Here is a 21,760-nt window from a genome sequence, read left to right on the forward strand (position 1 = left end):
GCTAGTGGGCTATAGTAGCCCCGTGCTAGTGGGCTATAGTAGCCCCGTGCTAGTGGGCTATAGTAGCCCCGTGCTAGTGGGCTATAGTAGCCCCGTGCTAGTGAGCTATAGTAGCCCCGTGCTAGTGGGCTATAGTAGCCCCGTGCTAGTGGGCTATAGTAGCCCCGTGCTAGTGGGCTATAGTAGCCCCATGCTAGTGGGCTATAGTAGCCCCATGCTAGTGGGCTATAGTAGCCCCATGCTAGTGGGCTATAGTAGCCCCATGCTAGTGTCGCCACCTGAGCTTCCCCCGCCACCTGAGCTCCCCATGCTAGTGGGCTATAGTAGCCCCATGCTAGTGGGCTATAGTAGCCCCATGCTAGTGGGCTATAGTAGCCCCATGCTAGTGTCGCCACCTGAGCTTCCCTTGAACAGCACCAGGCCACCTGAGCTTCCCTTGAACAGCACCAGGCCACCTGAGCTTCCCTTGAACAGCACCAGACCACCTGAGCTTCCCTTGAACAGCACCAGGCCACCTGAGCTTCCCTTGAACAGCACCAGGCCATCTGAGCTTCCCTTGAACAGCACCAGGCCATCTGAGCTTCCCTTGAACAGCACCAGGCCACCTGAGCTTCCCTTCAACAGCACCAGGCCATCTGAGCTTCCCTTCAACAGCACCAGGCCATCTGAGCTTTCCTTGAAGTACACAGGTGCCATCTGAACTCAAAATGTCAGGAAGGAGGAAAACACATGCAGGAAACGTTTGGGTGCCGTACACATTCGTCTATCCTTCAAAAACCGTCTTCAGATGGACAATGCACACTATACTGGGGCGTTTTTAAAAATATTTTTTTACAAGCATTTCACTACACCCGCAATAACATATGCTAAATATGGATGTATGTGACCAATACAATTCATTGTGTTGGGGAGATGGCATATATACTTTCACAGGATGTAATTGCACACAAATACGATTGTTTAAATGGCATTTTACATTTGAAAAAAGTAGCAGAGAACAGATTGACTAGTCAACCAGTTAGTTACATTATTAGCTGGCTAACTGGTTAGCCACCCTTTTGGGGAATTATAGCTAGTTTATTCAATAGCTAGTTAGCAAACAAACGTCCCATTTTTTTTGGCGGTACATTGGGTTAGTTAACATTTTAGTTAACTAGTTTATTTGAACAAAACGACTAGTTAGCTAGCGTGTAAAACTAAACATCGTCCAGAACGAGCTAAATACATAGAGCTAGGCGTCTTGTTTGACAATAAAAGAGTGGCTAACTAGTTAGCATATGCTAACCGACCAGGGTGCGCTGCAGTGTTAACTAGTTACAAGATAACTAACTAATACTAAATCACAACAATCACATTGGTGCCACAAAAACACACGACTAGTGTGTTACAAAATCAGCTAGCAGTATAATTTATTTTTTATTATTTTTTAATCATCTGAAAGTGAATGAAATATAAAGTTAATTCACCTGCAATTCGGCCCGATCCACCTCCCATTGAGCCCGGTCCACCTCGAAACGAGCCCATTCGTGTTGCAGGAAGTGTAGGATCCCCGGGATGCTGTACGGAGACCTGTCCGCTTCCCCTGCATCCCCCTCCGGTAGCAGTACCTTCCCCACACCGGCTAAAATAGAGTTATTGTTGTTGTTGAAGAAAACACCGGGCCCTGCCTGTTCGTCCATGGCCGGGCTCGGTTCGGGTCAAGAACAGATATCTCCTCGTTGTTGTGTCCTTGCTCCTCCGTGAGGTCTAGATATCGTTTAGCTATACGGTAAGAGAGCGGAAGTGCAGAAACAAACCTCGGGTATGTCGACAGTCTCCTGGAGGAACTGGGCGTCACCGACCTGACGTCAGAGAACGTGATCACTCCCACACCATATAAGGATGTGGAGGTGGTCCGAGGAAACACAAGCAGGACCCATACCAATCAAATGTTATTTGTCACATATATATAAAAATATATAAAATATATATATAATATATATATAAAAAAATATATATATATATATATATATATATAAAAATATATAAAATATATATATAAAAATATATAAAATATATATAATATATATATAAAATATATATAAAATATATATATATATATATACATATACATATATATATATAATATATGCTCACCGGATGTCATTGCAGGTGTAGCGAAATGGTATATATATACATATACATATAATATATATAATATATGCTCACCGGATGTCATTGCAGGTGTAGCGAAATGGTTGTGTTTCTAGTTTATAACAGTGCAGTAATATCTTAACAATTCACAACAATACACACAACCTAAAAGTGAAATCATGGAATTAACGAATACATACATATTAGGATGAGCAATGTCTGCGGTGGCATAGACTAAAATACAGTAAAATAGATTACAGTATATATATATATGAGATGAGTAAAGCAAAAAATATGTAAACATTATTAAAGTGGCTTGTGATTTCAAGTTTATGTATATGGCGCAGCAACTTCTTAAGGTGCAGGGTAACGTAACCGGGTGGAACCGGCTCGTGATGGCTGTTTAACAGCCTGATGGCCTTCAGATAGCTGTTTTTCAGTCTCTCGCTCCCAGCTTTGATGCAGCTGTACTGGCCGCGCCTTCTGGGTGATAACGGGGTGAACTGGCCGTGGCTCGGGTGGTTGTAAAAACAAATCTTTCATTTTGAACCTACACAACTTGTTGGGAGCAGCACAGGCTCATCCACAGACCGGCGTCCCTCGCCTGGGGAACTTTAGATACAGTTTTCAAGCGCACAACCGCCCTGTCGTCGTTCCCATTGAGGGAGTTCGATTAGACTGAACCGGATAATCCGTATGATGCACCTGGAGAAAGCGGCGAGGGAAGAAAACGCCGGGCCCCGCCTGTTCGAACGTAACCGGGTTGGTAATAATGTCAACCACAAAAGCCTGATGTATAGTTCAGATACATAAAGAATCCAAGTAAAATTATCTGTTTTTATAAAGAGCAAGCACTTTTGCATTTAGAAACATTTACTCGGAACTCATTACTCCACACGCTTGACGTGCATCACTTGTTTTCAGCCGTCGGCTCTTGACGGGGCACATGGCTCACGCCCGGTTTCAAAACGAATCCAATCAAACGCTATCCTGTTCCCCCAGGGCATTAATCTCCTCATTGATAACCGTACAAAACCATTTCTTCTCCATTTATTTTATTTAACTAGGCAAGTCACTTAAGAACAAATTCTTATTTTCAATGACGGCCTAGGAACAGTGGGTTAACTGGGGCAGAACGACAGATTTGTACCTTGTCAGCCCGTCACATATAACTAACTATACCGATACACTATTATCAGTAGCCTATATGGCACAGTAATATACTTGTCAGAACTATTAAAATGTAATACACAAGGAAGCTTTATTGACATGATACATTCTCCAATAGCTGTAAATGGTCACTATAACCGTCTCTGGGCCAGGAGCTTTGAGCTCTCATTGTAGTTTGATATCCTACACATGATTCAACCTCTGTGTGCAGTTGTACAAGAAAAACACATCACACTAACATTTGGAGCAAAAACAGAAATGGAAAAAAGTGACAAAAAAAAACTGTAGAAAAAACAACTTTATTAACTGTAGAATAGGTGAAAAAACAACTTTATTAACTGTAGAATAGGTGAAAAAACAACTTTATTAACTGTGGGTCGTGGTTTGACTTTATTAACTGTGGGTAGTGGTTTGACTTTATTAACTGTGGGTAGTGGTTTGACTTTATTAACTGTGGGTAGTGGGTTTAACTGTGGGTAGTGGTTTATTAACTGTGGGTAGTGGTTTGACTTTATTAACTGTGGGTAGTGGTTTGACTTAACTGTGGGTAGTGGTTTGACTTTATTAACTGTGGGTAGTGGTTTGACTTTATTAACTGTGGGTAGTGGTTTGACTTTATTAACTGTGGGTAGTGGTTTGACTTTATTAACTGTGGGTAGTGGTTTGACTTTATTAACTGTGGGTGAAAAAACAACTTTATTAACGTGGTTTGACTTTATTCTGACTTTATTAACTGTGGGTAGTGGTTTGACTTAACTGTGGAAAAAACAACTTTATTAACGTGGCTTGACTTTATTAACTGTGGGTAGTGGTTTGACTTTATTAACTGTGGGTAGTGGTTTGACTTTATTAACTGTGGGTAGTGGTTTGACTTTATTAACTGTGGGTCGTGGTCTGACTTTATTAACTGTGGGTAGTGGTTTGACTTAACTGTGGGTCGTGGCTTGACTTTATTAACTGTGGGTAGTGGTTTGACTTTATTAACTGTGGGTCGTGGTTTGACTTTATTAGCTGTGGGTCTGTGGGTTTTGACTTTATTAACTGTGGGTAGTGGTTTGACTTAACTGTGGGTCGTGGTCTGACTTTATTAACTGTGGGTAGTGGTTTGACTTAACTGTGGGTCATACATGACTTTATTAACTGTGGGTCGTGGTTTGACTTTATTAACTGTGGGTCATGGTTTGACTTTATTAACTGTGGGTAGTGGTTTGACTTAACTGTGGGTCGTGGTCTGACTTTATTAACTGTGGGTAGTGGTTTGACTTAACTGTGGGTCGTGGCTTGACTTTATTAACTGTGGGTAGTGGTTTGACTTTATTAACTGTGGGTAGTGGTTTGACTTTATTAACTGTGGGTAGTGGTTTGACTTTATTAACTGTGGGTAGTGGTTTGACTTTATTAACTGTGGGTAGTGGTTTGACTTAACTGTGGGTCGTGGTCTGACTTTATTAACTGTGGGTAGTGGTTTGACTTTATTAACTGTGGGTCGTGGTTTGACTTTATTAGCTGTGGGTCGTGTTTTGACTTTATTAACTGTGGGTAGTGGTTTGACTTAACTGTGGGTCGTGGTCTGACTTTGTTAACTGTGGGTAGTGGTTTGACTTAACTGTGGGTCGTACATGACTTTATTAACTGTGGGTCGTGGTTTGACTTTATTAACTGTGGGTAGTGGTTTGACTTAACTGTGGGTCGTACATGACTTTATTAACTGTGGGTCATGGTTTGACTTTATTAACTGTGGGTCGTGGTTTGACTTTATTAACTGTGGGTAGTGGTTTGACTTAACTGTGGGTCGTACATGACTTTATTAACTGTGGGTAGTGGTTTGACTTTATTAACTGTGGGTCGTGGTTTGACTTTATTAACTGTGGGTCGTGGTTTGACTTAACTGTGGGTCGTGGTTAGACTTTATTAACTGTGGGTCGTGGTTTGACTTTATCAGCTGTGGGTAGTGACTTCATCAACTGTGGGTAGTGACTTCATCAACTGTGGGTAGTGACTTCATCAACTGTGGGTAGTGACTTCATCAACTGTGGGTAGTGACTTCATCAACTGTGGGTAGTGACTTCATCAACTGTGGGTAGTGACTCATGAGTTGATATGCCTTGATATGCCTTGTTAGCGTAACATTGTTTTGTTGACATTATCATCCCACTCGTGAAGTTCACAATCTGATTTTTCAGTTCCTTTTTTAATGCATCTTTATATTTACCTTTAAATAACAACCAACTATTTACAGGCAATCAAAAAGAATATTAAATCATTACTTCATCTTCCAAACAATCTTTCCCATAGATTTCTTCCTTCAGAAGTCATGAAATCATGCATCCCATGTTAGCATGGATCATCACATCAGCAGGTAATGTTCCTCAGTAGAACTCGGTCTCTCAAACAGGGGATGTTGTTAATGTGTTGTAAAGGACTGGCCTGTGGGGTCTATTTAATGTGTTGTGTTGTAAAGGACTGGCCTGTGAGGTCTATTTAATGTGTTGTGTTGTAAAGGACTGGCCTGTGAGGTCTATTTAATGTGTTGTAAAGGACTGGCCTGTGGGGTCTATTTCATGTGTTGTAAAGGACTGGTCTGTGAGGTCTATTTCATGCACAGGATCAGCAAGTAAAATACTTTATGAACAGCAGATGCCAAACATTTAAATGTATTATTAAAAAGGATGTCTTGGGTGACGTTTAAAGCCTCAAGACAAGACAAGAACATCGAAGGTAGACCCATTTTACTTACAGGTAGACCCATTTTACTTACAGGTAGACCCATTTTCTGCTCAAGTTTCCACATGCAACAAACACATTCCATTACAAACATACGCATGATTGAATCCCGTCTTACAGTGGACACAGCCATGTTGACACATCAGCCTTAACAAACGCTGTAACCAAGACTCACGGAGTACAAGAGTCCGCGCAGAATGATGACGTCAGACCAATAAGGAAGCAAATACAGAACAAACTATACTCAGTTAAATTATTTTGAAGTAGGTCCCTTTACATATTCAATGGAAAGAGTCCCAAATGGCATCCTATATTCCCTAAATAGTGCACTACTCTGGTCAAAAGGGAGTGCACTACTCTGGTCAAAAGGGAGTGCACTACTCTGGTCAAAAGGGAGTGCACTACTCTGGTCAAAAGGGAGTGCACTACTCTGGTCAAAAGGGAGTGCACTACTCTGGTCAAAAGGGAGTGCACTACTCTGGTCAAGAGGGAGTGCACTACTCTGGTCAAAAGGGAGTGCACTACTCTGGTCAAAAGGGAGTGCACTACTCTGGTCAAAAGGGAGTGCACTACTCTGGTCAAAAGGGAGTGCACTACTCTGGTCAAAAGGGAGTGCACTACTCTGGTCAAAAGGGAGTGCACTACTCTGGTCAAAAGGGAGTGCACTACTCTGGTCAAAAGGGAGTGCACTACTCTGGTCAAAAGGAGTGCACTACTCTGGTCAAAAGGAGTGCACTACATAGGGAATAGCATGCCATTTAAGATGTAAAAATGAGATCCATCTCTAAAATTGTAACAATACATTCAAATAACATCAAAAGCAGTACTCTCTCTCTACAGGGGTTGGTTGTGGAAGTGGATATTAAAACACCCTTTAATGATATTTACATACTTTATTATTATTATATTTATTTTACGTTTATTTAACTTGGTAAGTCAGTGAAGAACAAATTCTTATTTTCAGTGACGGCCTACCGGGGAACAGTGGGTTAACTGGCCTAGGAACAGTGGTTAACTGGCCTATGAACAGTGGGTTAACTGGTCTAGGAACAGTGGGTTAACTGGTCTAGGAACAGTGGGTTAACTGGTCTAGGAACAGTGGGTTAACTGGTCTAGGAACAGTGGGTTAACTGGTCTAGGAACAGTGGGTTAACTGCCTGTTCAGGGGCAGAACAACATATTTGTACCTTGTCAGCTCGGGGGTTTGAACTTGCAACCTTTCGGTTACTTGTCCAACGCTCTAACCACTAGGCTACCTGCCTCCCCCCTCTAACCACTAACCTACCTGCCTCCCCTCTAACCACTAACCTACCTGCCTCCCCCTCTAACCACTAACCTACCTGCCTCCCCCTCTAACCACTAACCTACCTGCCTCCCCCTCTAACCACTAGGCTACCTGCCTGCCCCCCTCTAACCACTAACCTACCTGCCTCCCAACTCTAACCACTAGGCTACCTGCCTCCCTACACTCTAACCACTAGGCTACCTGCCTCCCTACACTCTAACCACTAGGCTACCTGCCTCCCTACACTCTAACCACTAGGCTACCTGCCTCCCCTACACTCTAACCACTAGGCTACCTGCCTCCCCTACACTCTAACCACTAACCTACCTGCCTCCCCCTCTAACCACTAACCTACCTGCCTCCCCCCTTAACCACTAACCTACCTGCCTCCCCCTTTAACCACTAACCTACCTGCCTCCCCCTCTAACCTACCTGCCTCCCCTACACTCTAACCACTAACCTACCTGCCTCCCCCTCTAACCACTAGGCTACCTGCCTCCCCTACACTCTAACCACTAGGCTACCTGCCTCCCCCTCTAACCACTAGGCTACCTGCCTCCCTACACTCTAACCACTAGGCTACCTGCCTCCCCCTCTAACCACTAACCTACCTGCCTCCCCTCTAACCACTAGGCTACCTGCCTCCCCCTCTAACCACTAGGCTACCTACCTCCCCCTCTAACCACTAGGCTACCTACCTCCCCCTCTAACCACTAGGCTACCTACCTCCCCCTCTAACCACTAGGCTACCTACCTCCCCCTCTAACCACTAGGCTACCTGCCTCCCCCTCTAACCACTAGGCTACCTGCCTCCCCCTCTAACCACTAGGCTACCTGCCTCCCCTCTAACCACTAGGCTACCTGCCTCCCCTACACTCTAACCACTAACCTACCTGCCTCCCAACTCTAACCACTAGGCTACCTGCCTCCCCTACACTCTAACCACTAGGCTACCTGCCTCCCCTACACTCTAACCACTAGGCTACCTGCCTCCCTACACTCTAACCACTAACCTACCTGCCTCCCCCTCTAACCACTAACCTACCTGCCTCCCCCTTTAACCACTAACCTACCTGCCTCCCCCCTCTAACCACTAACCTACCTGCCTCCCCTACACTCTAACCACTAACCTACCTGCCTCCCCGCCCTAACCACTAGGCTACCTGCCTCCCTACACTCTAACCACTAGGCTACCTGCCTCCCCTACACTCTAACCACTAGGCTACCTGCCTCCCCCTCTAACCACTAGGCTACCTGCCTCCCCCTCTAACCACTAACCTACCTGCCTCCCCCTCTAACCACTAGGCTACCTGCCTCCCCCCTCTAACCACTAGGCTACCTGCCTCCCCTCTAACCACTAGGCTACCTGCCTCCCCCTCTAACCACTAGGCTACCTACCTCCCCCTCTAACCACTAGGCTACCTACCTCCCCCTCTAACCACTAGGCTACCTGCCTCCCCTCTAACCACTAGGCTACCTGCCTCCCCCTCTAACCACTAGGCTACCTGCCTCCCCCTCTAACCACTAGGCTACCTGCCTCCCCCCTCTAACCACTAGGCTACCTGCCTCCCCTCTCTAACCACTAGGCTACCTGCCTCCCCCTCTAACCACTAGGCTACCTACCTCCCCTCTAACCACTAGGCTACCTACCTCCCCCTCTAACCACTAGGCTACCTACCTCCCCCTCTAACCACTAGGCTACCTGCCTCCCCCCTCTAACCACTAGGCTGCCTCCCCCTCTAACCCTGCCTCCCCCTCTAACCACTAGGCTACCTGCCTCCCCCTCTAACCACTAGGCTACCTGCCTCCCCCCCTAACCACTAGGCTACCAGCCGCTCCCCTCTAACCACTAACCTACCTGCCTCCCCCATCTAACCACTAGGCTACCTACCTCCCCCTCTAACCACTAGGCTACCTGCCTCCCCCTCTAACCACTAACCTACCTGCCTCCCCCTCTAACCACTAGGCTACCTGCCTCCCCTTCTAACCACTAACCTACCTGCCTCCCCCTCTAACCACTAACCTACCTGCCTCCCCCTCTAACCACTAGGCTACCTGCCTCCCCCTCTAACCACTAACCTACCAGCCTCCCCCCTCTAACCACTAGGCTACCTGCCTCCCCTTCTAACCACTAACCTACCTGCCTCCCCCCTCTAACCACTAGGCTACCAGCCGCTCCCTGCCGACTTCAAGAAAACTAAGTAGAAAAATCTCATCCACCGAGAACCAAGTTAAATAAAGAACATCTTAGAGCCGGATCAGACGACATTACACCAGGATGATAAAGTATTCTGCATTTCAGGGATATTTAGAAGAAACTTGTTTTGAGTTTGATGGTGGGCGCGGCCTGCACAGTTGGCTGGGCCAATAGGGCTGCTGCTTTGGCTTTGCTGCTCGCCTGATTGGCTCTGACGGCCGACTCAAGGCGGGTCTTGAGCTCAGGTGCAGCTCCAATCACTGTCTTGAAGGCAGCTGGGTAGAGGGGCCCGATCCGCATCAGGTTCTGGAGAGCAAACTCATGTAGGCCCTTGGAGGCAGGAGGAGCAGAGGAGAAGGCCTTGTCATCCAGGAGATAGGAGACCAGGGTGGGCACGAGCAGAGCTAGCAACTGTACCCCTGTTGAAGAGAGGGAACCGGGTGGAGACGTAGTGAGAGAGGGAAACGGGAGAGGGGGAAACGGGAGAGGGGGAAACGGGAGAGGGGGAAATGGGGAGAGGGGGAACGGGAGAGGGAGGAAACGGGAGAGGGGGGAAACGGGAGAGGGAGGAGGGGAGGAACGGAGGGGGAGAGGGGGAGGGAGGGAGGGAAACGGGGAGAGGGAGGAGGGAAACGGGGAGAGGGAGGAGGGAAACGGAGGAGGGAAACGGGGGAGAGGGGAGGGAAACGGGGAGAGGGAAACGGGGAGAGGGGAGGAAACGGGAGAGGGAGCAGGGAAACGGGGAGAGGGAGGAGGGAACGGGAGAGGGAAATGGGGGAGGGAGGGGAAACGGGAGAGGGAGGGGAAACGGGGAGGGGAGGAGGGAACGGGAGAGGGAGGAGGGAAACGGGGAGGGAGGGAAACGGGAGAGGGAGGGAGGGAGGAAACGGGAGAGGGGGAGAGGGAGGGAGGGAGGAAACGGGAGAGGGGGGAAAGGGGGGAGAGGGAGGAGGGAAACGGGGAGAGGGAGGGAGGGAAACGGAGGAGGGAAACGGGGGAGAGGGGAGGGAACGGGGAGAGGGAAACGGGGAGAGGGAGTAGGGAAACGGGAGAGGGAGCAGGGAAACGGGGAGAGGGAGGGAGGGGAGGGAGGGAAATGGGGGAGAGGGAGGAGGGAAACGGGAGAGGGGGGGGAAACGGGGGAGGGAGGGGAAACGGGGAGAGGGAGGAGGGAAACGGGGAGAGGGAAACGGGGAGAGGGAGGAGGGAACGGGGAGAGGGAAACGGGAGAGGGAGTAGGGAAACGGGGAGGGAAACGGGGAGAGGGAGGAGGGAAACGGGGAGAGGGAGAGGGAAACGGGGAGAGGGAGGACGGGGGAAAGGGAGAGGGACGGGGAGAGGGAGAGATGCAAGAGACAGAGGGAGAGACGGAAGGGAAGAGAAAGGGAGAGACAAACATTGATGCATCTTGTTAGTTAACATTTGCTCTATGAAGAAAATGGATCAATATCTCAGAGTGAGAGGACATCAAATACTGTGATTCATAAAGATTAGTCTGACCTACAGTACAGAGGAGAATCAACTAATACATATTGGAAGCATGAGAACACCTGAACTCTCACAGTTCAGCTGCTCTACTCCACACACCGAGTCTAAAACCCCAGACCTTAAGTCCAGACTACCACTCCCCTCCAGACTCCCCTCTACTACACACACCGAGTCTAAAACCCCAGAGACACACCGAGTCTAAAACCCCAGACCTTAAGTCCAGACTACCACTCCCCTCTACTACACACCGAGTCTAAAACCCCACACACCGAGTCTAAAACCCCAGACCTTAAGTCCAGACTACCACTCCCCTCTACACACACCGAGTCTAAAACCCCAGACCTTAAGTCCAGACTACCACTCCCCTCTACTACACACACCGAGTCTAAAACCCCAGACCTTAAGTCCAGACTAAAACCAGACCTCCAGACTACCCTCCCCTCTACTACACACACCGAGTCTAAAACCCCAGACCTTAAGTCCAGACTACCACTCCCCTCTACTACACACACCGAGTCTAAAACCCCAGACCTTAAGTCCAGACTACCACTCCCCTCTACTACACACACCGAGTCTAAAACCCCAGACCTTAAGTCCAGACTACCACTCCCTCTACTACACACACCGAGTCTAAAACCCCAGACCTTAAGTCCAGACTACCACTCCCCTCTACTACACACACAGAGTCTAAAACCCCAGACCTTAAGTCCAGACTACCACTCCCTCTACTACACACACCGAGTCTAAAACCCCAGACCTTAAGTCCAGACTACCACTCCCCTCTACTACACACACCGAGTCTAAAACCCCAGACCTTAAGTCCAGACTACCACTCCCCTCTACTACACACACCGAGTCTAAAACCCCAGACCTTAAGTCCAGACTACCACTCCCCTCTACTACACACACCGAGACTAAAACCCCAGACCATAAGTCCAGACTACCACTCCCCTCTACTACACACACCGAGTCTAAAACCCCAGACCTTAAGTCTAAAACCCCAGACCAGATAAGTCCAGACGAGACTAAAACCACTCCAGACTACCCCAGAAACCACAGACCTCCAGACTACACACACCGAGTCTAAAACCCCAGACCTTAAGTCCAGACTACCACTCCCCTCTACTCCACACACCGAGTCTAAAACCCCAGACCTTAAGTCCAGACTACCACCACACACCGAGTCTAAAACCCCAGACCATAAGTCCAGACTAACACTACACACACCGAGTCTAAAACCACAGACCTTAAGTCCAGACTACCACTCCCCTCTACTACACACACCGAGTCTAAAACCCCAGACCTTAAGTCCAGACTACCACTCCCCTCTACTACACACACCGAGTCTAAAACCACAGACCTTAAGTCCAGACTAACACTCCCCTCTACTCCACACAAAGAGGCGTTTAGTTACAGAAAGGCTTTTACAGATCAATGAATGTCTTGTGCCCTACATTCAGGCCATGGTGGTACGGTTCCTCTGCCATGCCCACTAGGTTCTCCAGAACCCTGATGCCCTCCTGTACGGCCCTGCAGGTCCGTGACCGTTTTAACCCTGTGTGTACAGCATTGCTACCAACGGTACATACGGTTCTGTTCCTCTGCCATGCCCACTAGGTTCTCCAGAACCCTGATGCCCTCCTGTACGGCCTGCAGCTCTGTGACCGTGCCTGGGCGACTCCTCTCCACCCCCTTCAGTTTCTCCACCATAAGCGGTGCCAGGGCGTGGATGTAGGGGGTGGATAACGCACGGCTGGGGTGCTGGAACACGGACAGGAGGAGCTGGTAACACCGCGCCTGGACCTGAGAGGGAGAAACAGATTACTGACATTCAGGGACAAATGGAGACTGGGGGGGGTTGGGGGTCTTAGAGAGGGGATAAAGAAAAGAGACAATAGACATTAAATGGGTCAGAGGGGTTCAACACTTTAGTGAAGCAGTGTGTGTGTGTGTGTGTGTGTGTGTGTGTGTGTGTGTGTGTGTGTGTGTGTGTGTGTGTGTGTGTGTGTGTGTGTGTGTGTGTGTGTGTGTGTGTGTGTGTACCCAGGGGTCAGAGGAGACGAGGTGGTGTGTGTGTGTGTGTGCCCAGGGGTCAGAGGAGACGAGGTGGTGTGTGTGTGTGTGTGTGCCCAGGGGTCAGAGGAGACGAGGTGGTGTGTGTGTGTGTGTACCCAGGGGTCAGAGGAGACGAGGTGGTGTGTGTGTGTGTGTGTGTACCCAGGGGTCAGAGGAGACGAGGTGGTGTGTGTGTGTGTGTGTGTGTGTACCCAGGGGTCAGAGGAGACGAGGTGGTGTGTGTGTGTGTGTGTGAGTACCCATGGGTCAGAGGAGACGAGGTGGTGTGTGTGTGTGTGTGAGTACCCAGGGGTCAGAGGAGACGAGGTGGTGTGTGTGTGTGTGTGTGTGTGTGTACCCAGGGGTCAGAGGAGACCAGGTGGTGTGTGGGTCAGAGGTGTGTGTGTGTGTGTGTGTGTGTGTGTGTGTGTGTGTGTGTGTGTGTGTGTGTGTGTGTGTGTGTGTGTGTGTGTGTGTGTGTGTGTGTGTACCCAGGGGTCAGAGGAGACGAGGTGGTGTGTGTGTGTGTGCCCAGGGGTCAGAGGAGACGAGGTGGTGTGTGTGTGTGAGTACCCAGGGGTCAGAGGAGACGAGGTGGTGTGTGTGTGTGTGTACCCAGGGGTCAGAGGAGACGAGGTGGTGTGTGTGTGTGTGTGTGTACCCAGGGGTCAGAGGAGACGAGGTGGTGTGTGTGTGTGTGTGTGTACCCAGGGGTCAGAGGAGACGAGGTGGTGTGTGTGTGTGTGTGAGTACCCATGGGTCAGAGGAGACGAGGTGGTGTGTGTGTGTGTGTGTGAGTACCCAGGGGTCAGAGGAGACGAGGTGGTGTGTGTGTGTGTGTGTGTGTGCGTGAGTACCCAGGGGTCAGAGGAGACGAGGTGGTGTGTGTGTGTGTGTGTGTGTGTGTGTGTGTGTGTGTGTGTGTGTGTGTGTGTGTGTGAGTACCCAGAGGTCAGAGGAGACGAGGTGGTGTGTGTGTGTGTGTGTGTGAGTACCCAGGGGTCAGAGGAGACGAGGTGGTGTGTGTGTGTGAGTACCCAGGGGTCAGAGGAGACGAGGTGGTGTGTGTGTGTGTGTGTGTGTGTGTGTGTGTGTGTGTGTGTGTGCGTGAGTACCCAGGGGTCAGAGGAGACGAGGTGGTGTGTGTGTGTACCCAGGGGTCAGAGGAGACGAGGTGGTGTGTGTGTGTGTGAGTACCCAGGGGTCAGAGGAGACGAGGTGGTGTGTGTGTGTGTGTGCGTACCCAGGGGTCAGAGGAGATGAGGCAGTGTGTGTGTGAGTACCCAGGGGTCAGAGGAGACGAGGCAGTGTGTGTGTGTGTGTGTGCGTACCCAGGGGTCAGAGGAGATGAGGCAGTGTGTGTGTGTGTGTGTGTGTGTGTGCGTACCCAGGGGTCAGAGGAGAGGAGTGCGTTCCTATAGCGTTCCATACAACCCTGCTGCAGCACAATGACTCCTATGACCTCTGAACTGGCAGACAGCAGGAAGAGGGTCATGGCTGTCAGCATACTGACCTCATCCATGTTGGGACGAGACTCATCTGAGGAACACATTAAAAGGTCCATTACAACATTATCAGCAGGCCACGGCTGGACAGCCACCGACACAGCATCCTGACACAATGGGAAGATGGGAAACACCTGGCTACCAGGAATCCTTCTAGAACCGTGTGTATGTTACCTGGTGGAGAATATTCTAGAACAGTGTGTATGTTACCTGGTGGAGAATATTCTAGAACAGTGTGTGTGTTACCTGGTGGAGAATATTCTAGAACAGTGTGTATGTTACCTGGTGGAGAACATTCTAGAACCGTGTGTATGTTACCTGGTGGAGAATATTCTAGAACCGTGTGTATGTTACCTGGTGGAGAAAATTATAGAACCGTGTGTATGTTACCTGGTGGAGAAAATTCTAGAACAGTGTGTATGTTACCTGGTGGAGAACATTCTAGAACCGTGTGTATGTTACCTGGTGGAGAATATTCTAGAACCGTGTGTATGTTACCTGGTGGAGAACATTCTAGAACCGTGTGTATGTTACCTGGTGGAGAATATTCTAGAACAGTGTGTATGTTACCTGGTTGAGAATATTCTAGAACAGTGTGTAGATTACCTGGTTGAGAATATTCTAGAACCATGTGTGTGTTACCTGGTTGAGAATATTCTAGAACAGTGTGTATGTTACCTGGTGGAGAATATTCTAGAACAGTGTGTATGTTACCTGGTTGAGAATATTCTAGAACAGAAGCCAGACTACTCCTAATCAGTCCTGTCCACTGAGTGGGAGTCTTCTCAGCCCGGGCCAGAGGAGAGGTGATGATGGTCTTTATACCCTGTAGAGCAGCTGAGACAGGCAGGGGGATGGAGTTATCAGGGGTCTTTATAAATGTTTTGTGTGTGTGTGTGTGTGTGTGTGTGTGTGTGTGTGTGTGTGTGTGTGTGTGTGTGTGTACCTGAGACTGGCAGGGGGATGGAGTTATCAGGTGTCTTCACAGCCGTCTCCTTCAGGACCCCGGTTATCAGGAAGAGTACAGTCGGGAGAATGGTCATGCTGCCTGTGGGTGGGGGGGGGGGGCGATGACAGACATGAGGAATGACAGAGAGAGAGACAGACTTGTATCTTTCAGTAATGAGGAATGATACCTGTATCCTTTAGTAATGAGGAATGACAGAGAGAGAGACAGACTTGTATCTTTCAGTAATGAGGAATGATACCTGTATCCTTTAGTAATGAGGAATGACAGAGAGAGAGACAGACTTGTATCTTTCAGTAATGAAGAATGACAGAGAGACAGAGACTTGTATCTTTCAGTAATGAGGAATGACAGAGAGACAGACTTGTATCTTTCAGTAATGAGGAATGACAGAGAGACAGAGACTTGTATCTTTCAGTAATGAGGAATGAGAGAGACAGAGACTTGTATCTTTCAGTAATGAGGAATGAGAGAGAGACAGACTTGTATCTTTCAGTAATGAGGAATGAGAGAGAGACAGACTTGTATCCTTTAGGGGCGACAGTGTAGCCTAGTGGTTAGAGCGTTGGACTAGTAACCGGAAGGTTCAAACCTCCGAGCTGACAAGGTCTGCCGTCGTTGAAAATGTAATCCTTCACTCCATCCCACACCAATTGAAATGACGATTGGACGGCAGAAACCATTGCAGAATGCACCTTCTATATGTCAACAAGGCAAACAGACCCTTTCTATAAACATAATGTAATCCTTGTCCCTAGTCTGTCAGTAGCCCTGTAATCCCTGCCCCTAATCTGTCAGTAGCCCTGTAATCCCTGCCCCTAATCTGTCAGTAGCCCTGAAATCCCTGTCCCTAATCTGTCAGTAGCCCTGTAATCCCTGCCCCTAGTCTGTCAGTAGCCCTGAAATCCCTGTCCCTAATCTGTCAGTAGCCCTGTAATCCCTGTCCCTAATCCCTGTCCCTAATCTGTCAGTGGCCCTGAAATCCCTGTCCCTAATCCCTGTCCCTAATCTGTCAGTGGCCCTGAAATCCCTGTCCCTAATCCCTGTCCCTAATCTGTCAGTGGCCCTGAAATCCCTGTCCATAATCTGTCAGTAGCCCTGTAATCCCTGTCCATAATCTGTCAGTAGCCCTGTAATCGCTGTCCATAATCTGTCAGTAGCCCTGTAATCCCTGTCCCTAATCCTGTAGCCCTGTAATCCCTGTCCCTAATCTCTCAGTAGCCCTGAAATCCCTGTCCCTAATCTGTCAGTAGCCCTGAAATCCCTGTCCATAATCTGTCAGTAGCCCTGAAATCCCTGTCCCTAATCTCTCAGTAGCCCTGTAATCCCTGTCCCTAATCTCTCAGTAGCCCTGTAATCCCTGTCCCTAATCTCTCAGTAGCCCTGTAATCCCTGTCCCTAATCTCTCAGTAGCCCTGAAATCCCTGTCCCTAATCTCTCAGTAGCCCTGTAATCCCTGTCCCTAATCTCTCAGTAGCCCTGAAATCCCTGTCCCTAATCTCTCAGTAGCCCTGTAATCCCTGTCCCTAATCTCTCAGTAGCCCTGTAATCCCTGTCCCTAATCTCAGTAGCCCTGTAATCCCTGTCCCTAATCTCTCAGTAGCCCTGTAATCCCTGTCCCTAATCTCTCAGTAGCCCTGTAATCCCTGTCCCTAATCTCTCAGTAGCCCTGAAATCCCTGTCCCTAATCTCTCAGTAGCCCTGAAATCCCTGTCCCTAATCTCTCAGTAGCCCTGAAATCCCTGTCCCTAATCTCTCAGTAGCCCTGAAATCCTAACTGAATCTTCTCTGTTTCTCTATTGTTTCACACCCAGTGTGACTCAGTTGATTTCCAGACTAATCTGATCCTCAGAAAGCTTCAGTCTCAGACATAACAACCACAGACCCAGGGTGGGACAGGTCCAACGGCTGAGAGGCCATTGAGCCAGACTGAATCGAAGGCGGAGAGATGAACAGTAGAACTCTGCTATTAGCAGTATAACACACCACAACAAGGCAATGAATTACAGGGGACATTCTGAGTCTGTGTGGTCAGGTGTTTTTGTCTGTGTGTTACCTGCGGGGGAGCATAGTGACGGCAGTTCAGCCAGTATAGAGACGGTGTGAGCCACCAGCCGGGTGCTCTCCTCAGGCAGACGAGGCTGGGGTCGGAGGGGCAGGTGGCTGGGGGACTCGTTCACCCTGGGAATGAAAATACATGAGTTTGGGCTTTTCAATGACCCAAAGACGCTGTACTATTCGGGTTGCAAACTTCAGGTAAAAAAAGGCAGGAAATCAAGAATCTTCCAAGCAGGATAACCAGGGTATTACAACAGAACGACCCTGATACAGCAGAACGACCCTGATAAAAAAAACATATATTTAAAATACTACATTCATATATTACCTGTTAAAATACTACATTCGTATATTACCTGTTAAAATACTACATTCATATATTACCTGTTAAAATACTACGTTCATATAATACCTGTAAAAATACTACATTCATATATTACCTGTAAAAATACTACATTCGTATATTACCTGTTAAAATACTACATTCGTATATTACCTGTTAAAATACTACATTCGTATATTACCTGTTAAAATACTACATTCGTATATTACCTGTTAAAATACTACATTCGTATATTACCTGTTAAAATACTACATTCGTATATTACCTGTTAAAATACTACATTCATATAATACCTGTTAAAATACTACATTCGTATATTACCTGTTAAAATACTACATTCATATAATACCTGTTAAAATACTACATTCATATAATACCTGTTAAAATACTACATTCGTATATTACCTGTTAAAATACTACATTCATATAATACCTGTTAAAATACTACATTCATATAATACCTGTTAAAATACTACATTCATATAATACCTGTTAAAATACTACATTCGTATATTACCTGTTAAAATACTACATTCATATAATACCTGTTAAAATACTACATTCATATAATACCTGTTAAAATACTACATTCGTATATTACCTGGTGTTGAGTTGGGGTAAGTGACGAACCAGGATGAACACCATAAGCTCCATGGCAGCGAAGACTAGGGACTTCCCGGGAGCAGCTCCCCAGTCTCACCTCCCTCTCCCCGGAGAGACCGACCGTCCTGCTCCCCTCCACCCTCCTTACCTGGAGGGAGATACGTAGAGCAGATCAACATGAGGTGACAACATTCTGAGACCGGACTTGACACCTGGTTAATGATGACTGTAGTACTGGTTGGTACCACATGGTTAATGATGACTATAGTACTGGTTGGTATTACCACATGGTTAATGATGACTATAGTACTGGTTGGTATCACCACATGGTTAATGATGACTATAGTACTGGTCAGTATTACCACATGGTTAATGATGACTATAGTACTGGTTGGTATCACCACATGGTTAATGATGACTATAGTACTGGTTGGTATCACCACATGGTTAATGATGACTATAGTACTGGTCGGTATTACCACATGGTTAATGATGACTATAGTACTGGTTGGTATCACCACATGGTTAATGATGACTATAGTACTGGTCAGTATTACCACATGGTTAATGATGCCTATAGTACTGGTTGGTATCACCACATGGTTAATGATGACTATAGTACTGGTCAGTATCACCACATGGTTAATGATGACTATAGTACTGGTTGGTATCACCACATGGTTAATGATGACTATAGTACTGGTTGGTATCACCACATGGTTAATGATGACTATAGTACTGGTCAGTATTACCACATGGTTAATGATGACTATAGTACTGGTTGGTATCACCACATGGTTAATGATGACTATAGTACTGGTTGGTATCACCACATGGTTAATGATGACTATAGTACTGGTCAGTATTACCACATGGTTAATGATGACTATAGTACTGGTTGGTATCACCACATGGTTAATGATGACTATAGTACTGGTTGGTATTACCACATGGTTAATGATGACTATAGTACTGGTCAGTATTACCACATGGTTAATGATGACTATAGTACTGGTTGGTATCACCACATGGTTAATGATGACTATAGTACTGGTCAGTATTACCACATGGTTAATGATGACTATAGTACTGGTTGGTATCACCACATGGTTAATGATGACTATAGTACTGGTCAGTATTACCACATGGTTAATGATGACTATAGTACTGGTCAGTATTACCACATGGTTAATGATGACTATAGTACTGGTTGGTATCACCACATGGTTAATGATGACTATAGTACTGGTCAGTATCACCACATGGTTAATGATGACTATAGTACTGGTCAGTATTACCACATGGTTACTGATGACTATAGTACTGGTTGGTATCACCACATGGTTAATGATGACTATAGTACTGGTCAGTATCACCACATGGTTAATGATGACTATAGTACTGGTTGGTATCACCACATGGTTAATGATGACTATAGTACTGGTCAGTATTACCACATGGTTACTGATGACTATAGTACTGGTTGGTATCACCACATGGTTAATGATGACTATAGTACTGGTCAGTATCACCACATGGTTAATGATGACTATAGTACTGGTCAGTATTACCACATGGTTAATGATGACTATAGTACTGGTTGGTATCACCACATGGTTAATGATGACTGTAGTACTGGTTGGTATCACCACATGGTTAATGATGACTATAGTACTGGTTGGTATCACCACATGGTTAATGATGACTATAGTACTGGTTGGTATCACCACATGGTTAATGATGACTATAGTACTGGTCAGTATCACCACATGGTTAATGATGACTATAGTACTGGTTGGTATCACCACATGGTTAATGATGACTATAGTACTGGTTGGTATTACCACATGGTTACTGATGACTATAGTACTGGTTGGTACCACATGGTTACTGATGACTATAGTACTGGTTGGTATCACCACATGGTTACTGATGACTATAGTACTGGTTGGTATCACCACATGGTTACTGATGACTATAGTACTGGTCAGTATCACCACATGGTTAATGATGACTATAGTACTGGTTGGTATCACCACATGGTTACTGATGACTATAGTACTGGTTGGTATCACCACATGGTTAATGATGACTATAGTACTGGTTAGTATCACCACATGGTTACTGATGACTATAGTACTGGTTGGTATCACCACATGGTTAATGATGACTATAGTACTGGTCAGTATTACCACATGGTTAATGATGACTATAGTACTGGTCAGTATTACCACATGGTTAATGATGACTATAGTACTGGTTGGTATCACCACATGGTTAATGATGACTATAGTACTGGTTGGTATCACCACATGGTTAATGATGACTATAGTACTGGTTGGTATCACCACATGGTTAATGATGACTATAGTACTGGTTGGTATCACCACATGGTTAATGATGACTGTAGTACTGCAGAAAGGTATCTGGGACCAGCATGGCCGTGTCAGAACTGACCCTGTGTGTCTCTCTGCTGTGTCAGGTGGTCCTGTGCAGCCCGGATCGTCTCCTGCACCACAGCCGTAACTTGGAGCTGAACGGCTGGAGGATCTCTGGTCAGGAGTAGTCTGTGGAGAACGTTGAGCAGCTCTACACCTAACAACTACAACATGAAACCTGGTTAGACCCCCAGCCTGTCAGCTCTACACCTAACAACTACAACATGAAACCTGGTTAGACCCCCAGCCTGTCAGCTCTACACCCAACAACATGAAACCTGGTTAGACCCCCAGCCTGTCAGCTCTACACCCAACAACTACAACATGAAACCTGGTTAGACCCCCAGCCTGTCAGCTCTGGTTAGACCCCCAGCCGGTCAGCTCTGTACCCAACAACTACAACATGAAACCTGGTTAGACCCCCAGCCTGTCAGCTCTACACCCAACAACATGAAACCTGGTTAGACCCCCAGCCTGTCAGCTCTACACCCAACAACATGAAACCTGGTTAGACCCCCAGCCTGTCAGCTCTACACCCAACAACATGAAACCTGGTTAGACCCCCAGCCTGTCAGCTCTGTACCCAACAACTACAACATGAAACCTGGTTAGACCCCCAGCCTGTCAGCTCTGGTTAGACCCCCAGCCGGTCAGCTCTGTACCCAACAACTACAACATGAAACCTGGTTAGACCCCCAGCCTGTCAGCTCTACACCTAACAACTACAACATGAAACCTGGTTAGACCCCCAGCCTGTCAGCTCTACACCTAACAACTACAACATGAAACCTGGT

General features: G+C 47.1%; 1 protein-coding gene, 1 long non-coding RNA gene and 1 pseudogene across 2 annotated transcripts in view; all 3 read right to left on the reverse strand.

Moving 5' to 3' along the window:
• Positions 1 to 1,821, reverse strand: part of LOC124023180 (striatin-like) — a 51,786-nt gene extending 49,965 nt beyond the window's left edge. The window contains exon 1 of the mRNA XM_046337708.1: positions 1,467 to 1,821. Within this exon, the coding sequence (XP_046193664.1) occupies positions 1,467 to 1,679 (213 nt within the window). The 5' untranslated portion in view covers positions 1,680 to 1,821. The remainder of the gene's footprint in view (positions 1 to 1,466) is intronic.
• A 7,561-nt stretch (positions 1,822 to 9,382) lies between these two features.
• LOC124023181 overlaps positions 9,383 to 21,760 on the reverse strand; it is a 72,425-nt pseudogene continuing 60,047 nt past the window's right edge.
• LOC124023182 overlaps positions 21,137 to 21,760 on the reverse strand; it is a 1,168-nt gene continuing 544 nt past the window's right edge. The window contains exon 3 of the long non-coding RNA XR_006836667.1: positions 21,137 to 21,649. This is a non-coding gene — a long non-coding RNA (uncharacterized LOC124023182). The remainder of the gene's footprint in view (positions 21,650 to 21,760) is intronic.

This window comes from Oncorhynchus gorbuscha, unplaced genomic scaffold, assembly GCF_021184085.1.
Source record: "Oncorhynchus gorbuscha isolate QuinsamMale2020 ecotype Even-year unplaced genomic scaffold, OgorEven_v1.0 Un_scaffold_1529, whole genome shotgun sequence".
NCBI lineage: Eukaryota > Metazoa > Chordata > Actinopteri > Salmoniformes > Salmonidae > Oncorhynchus > Oncorhynchus gorbuscha.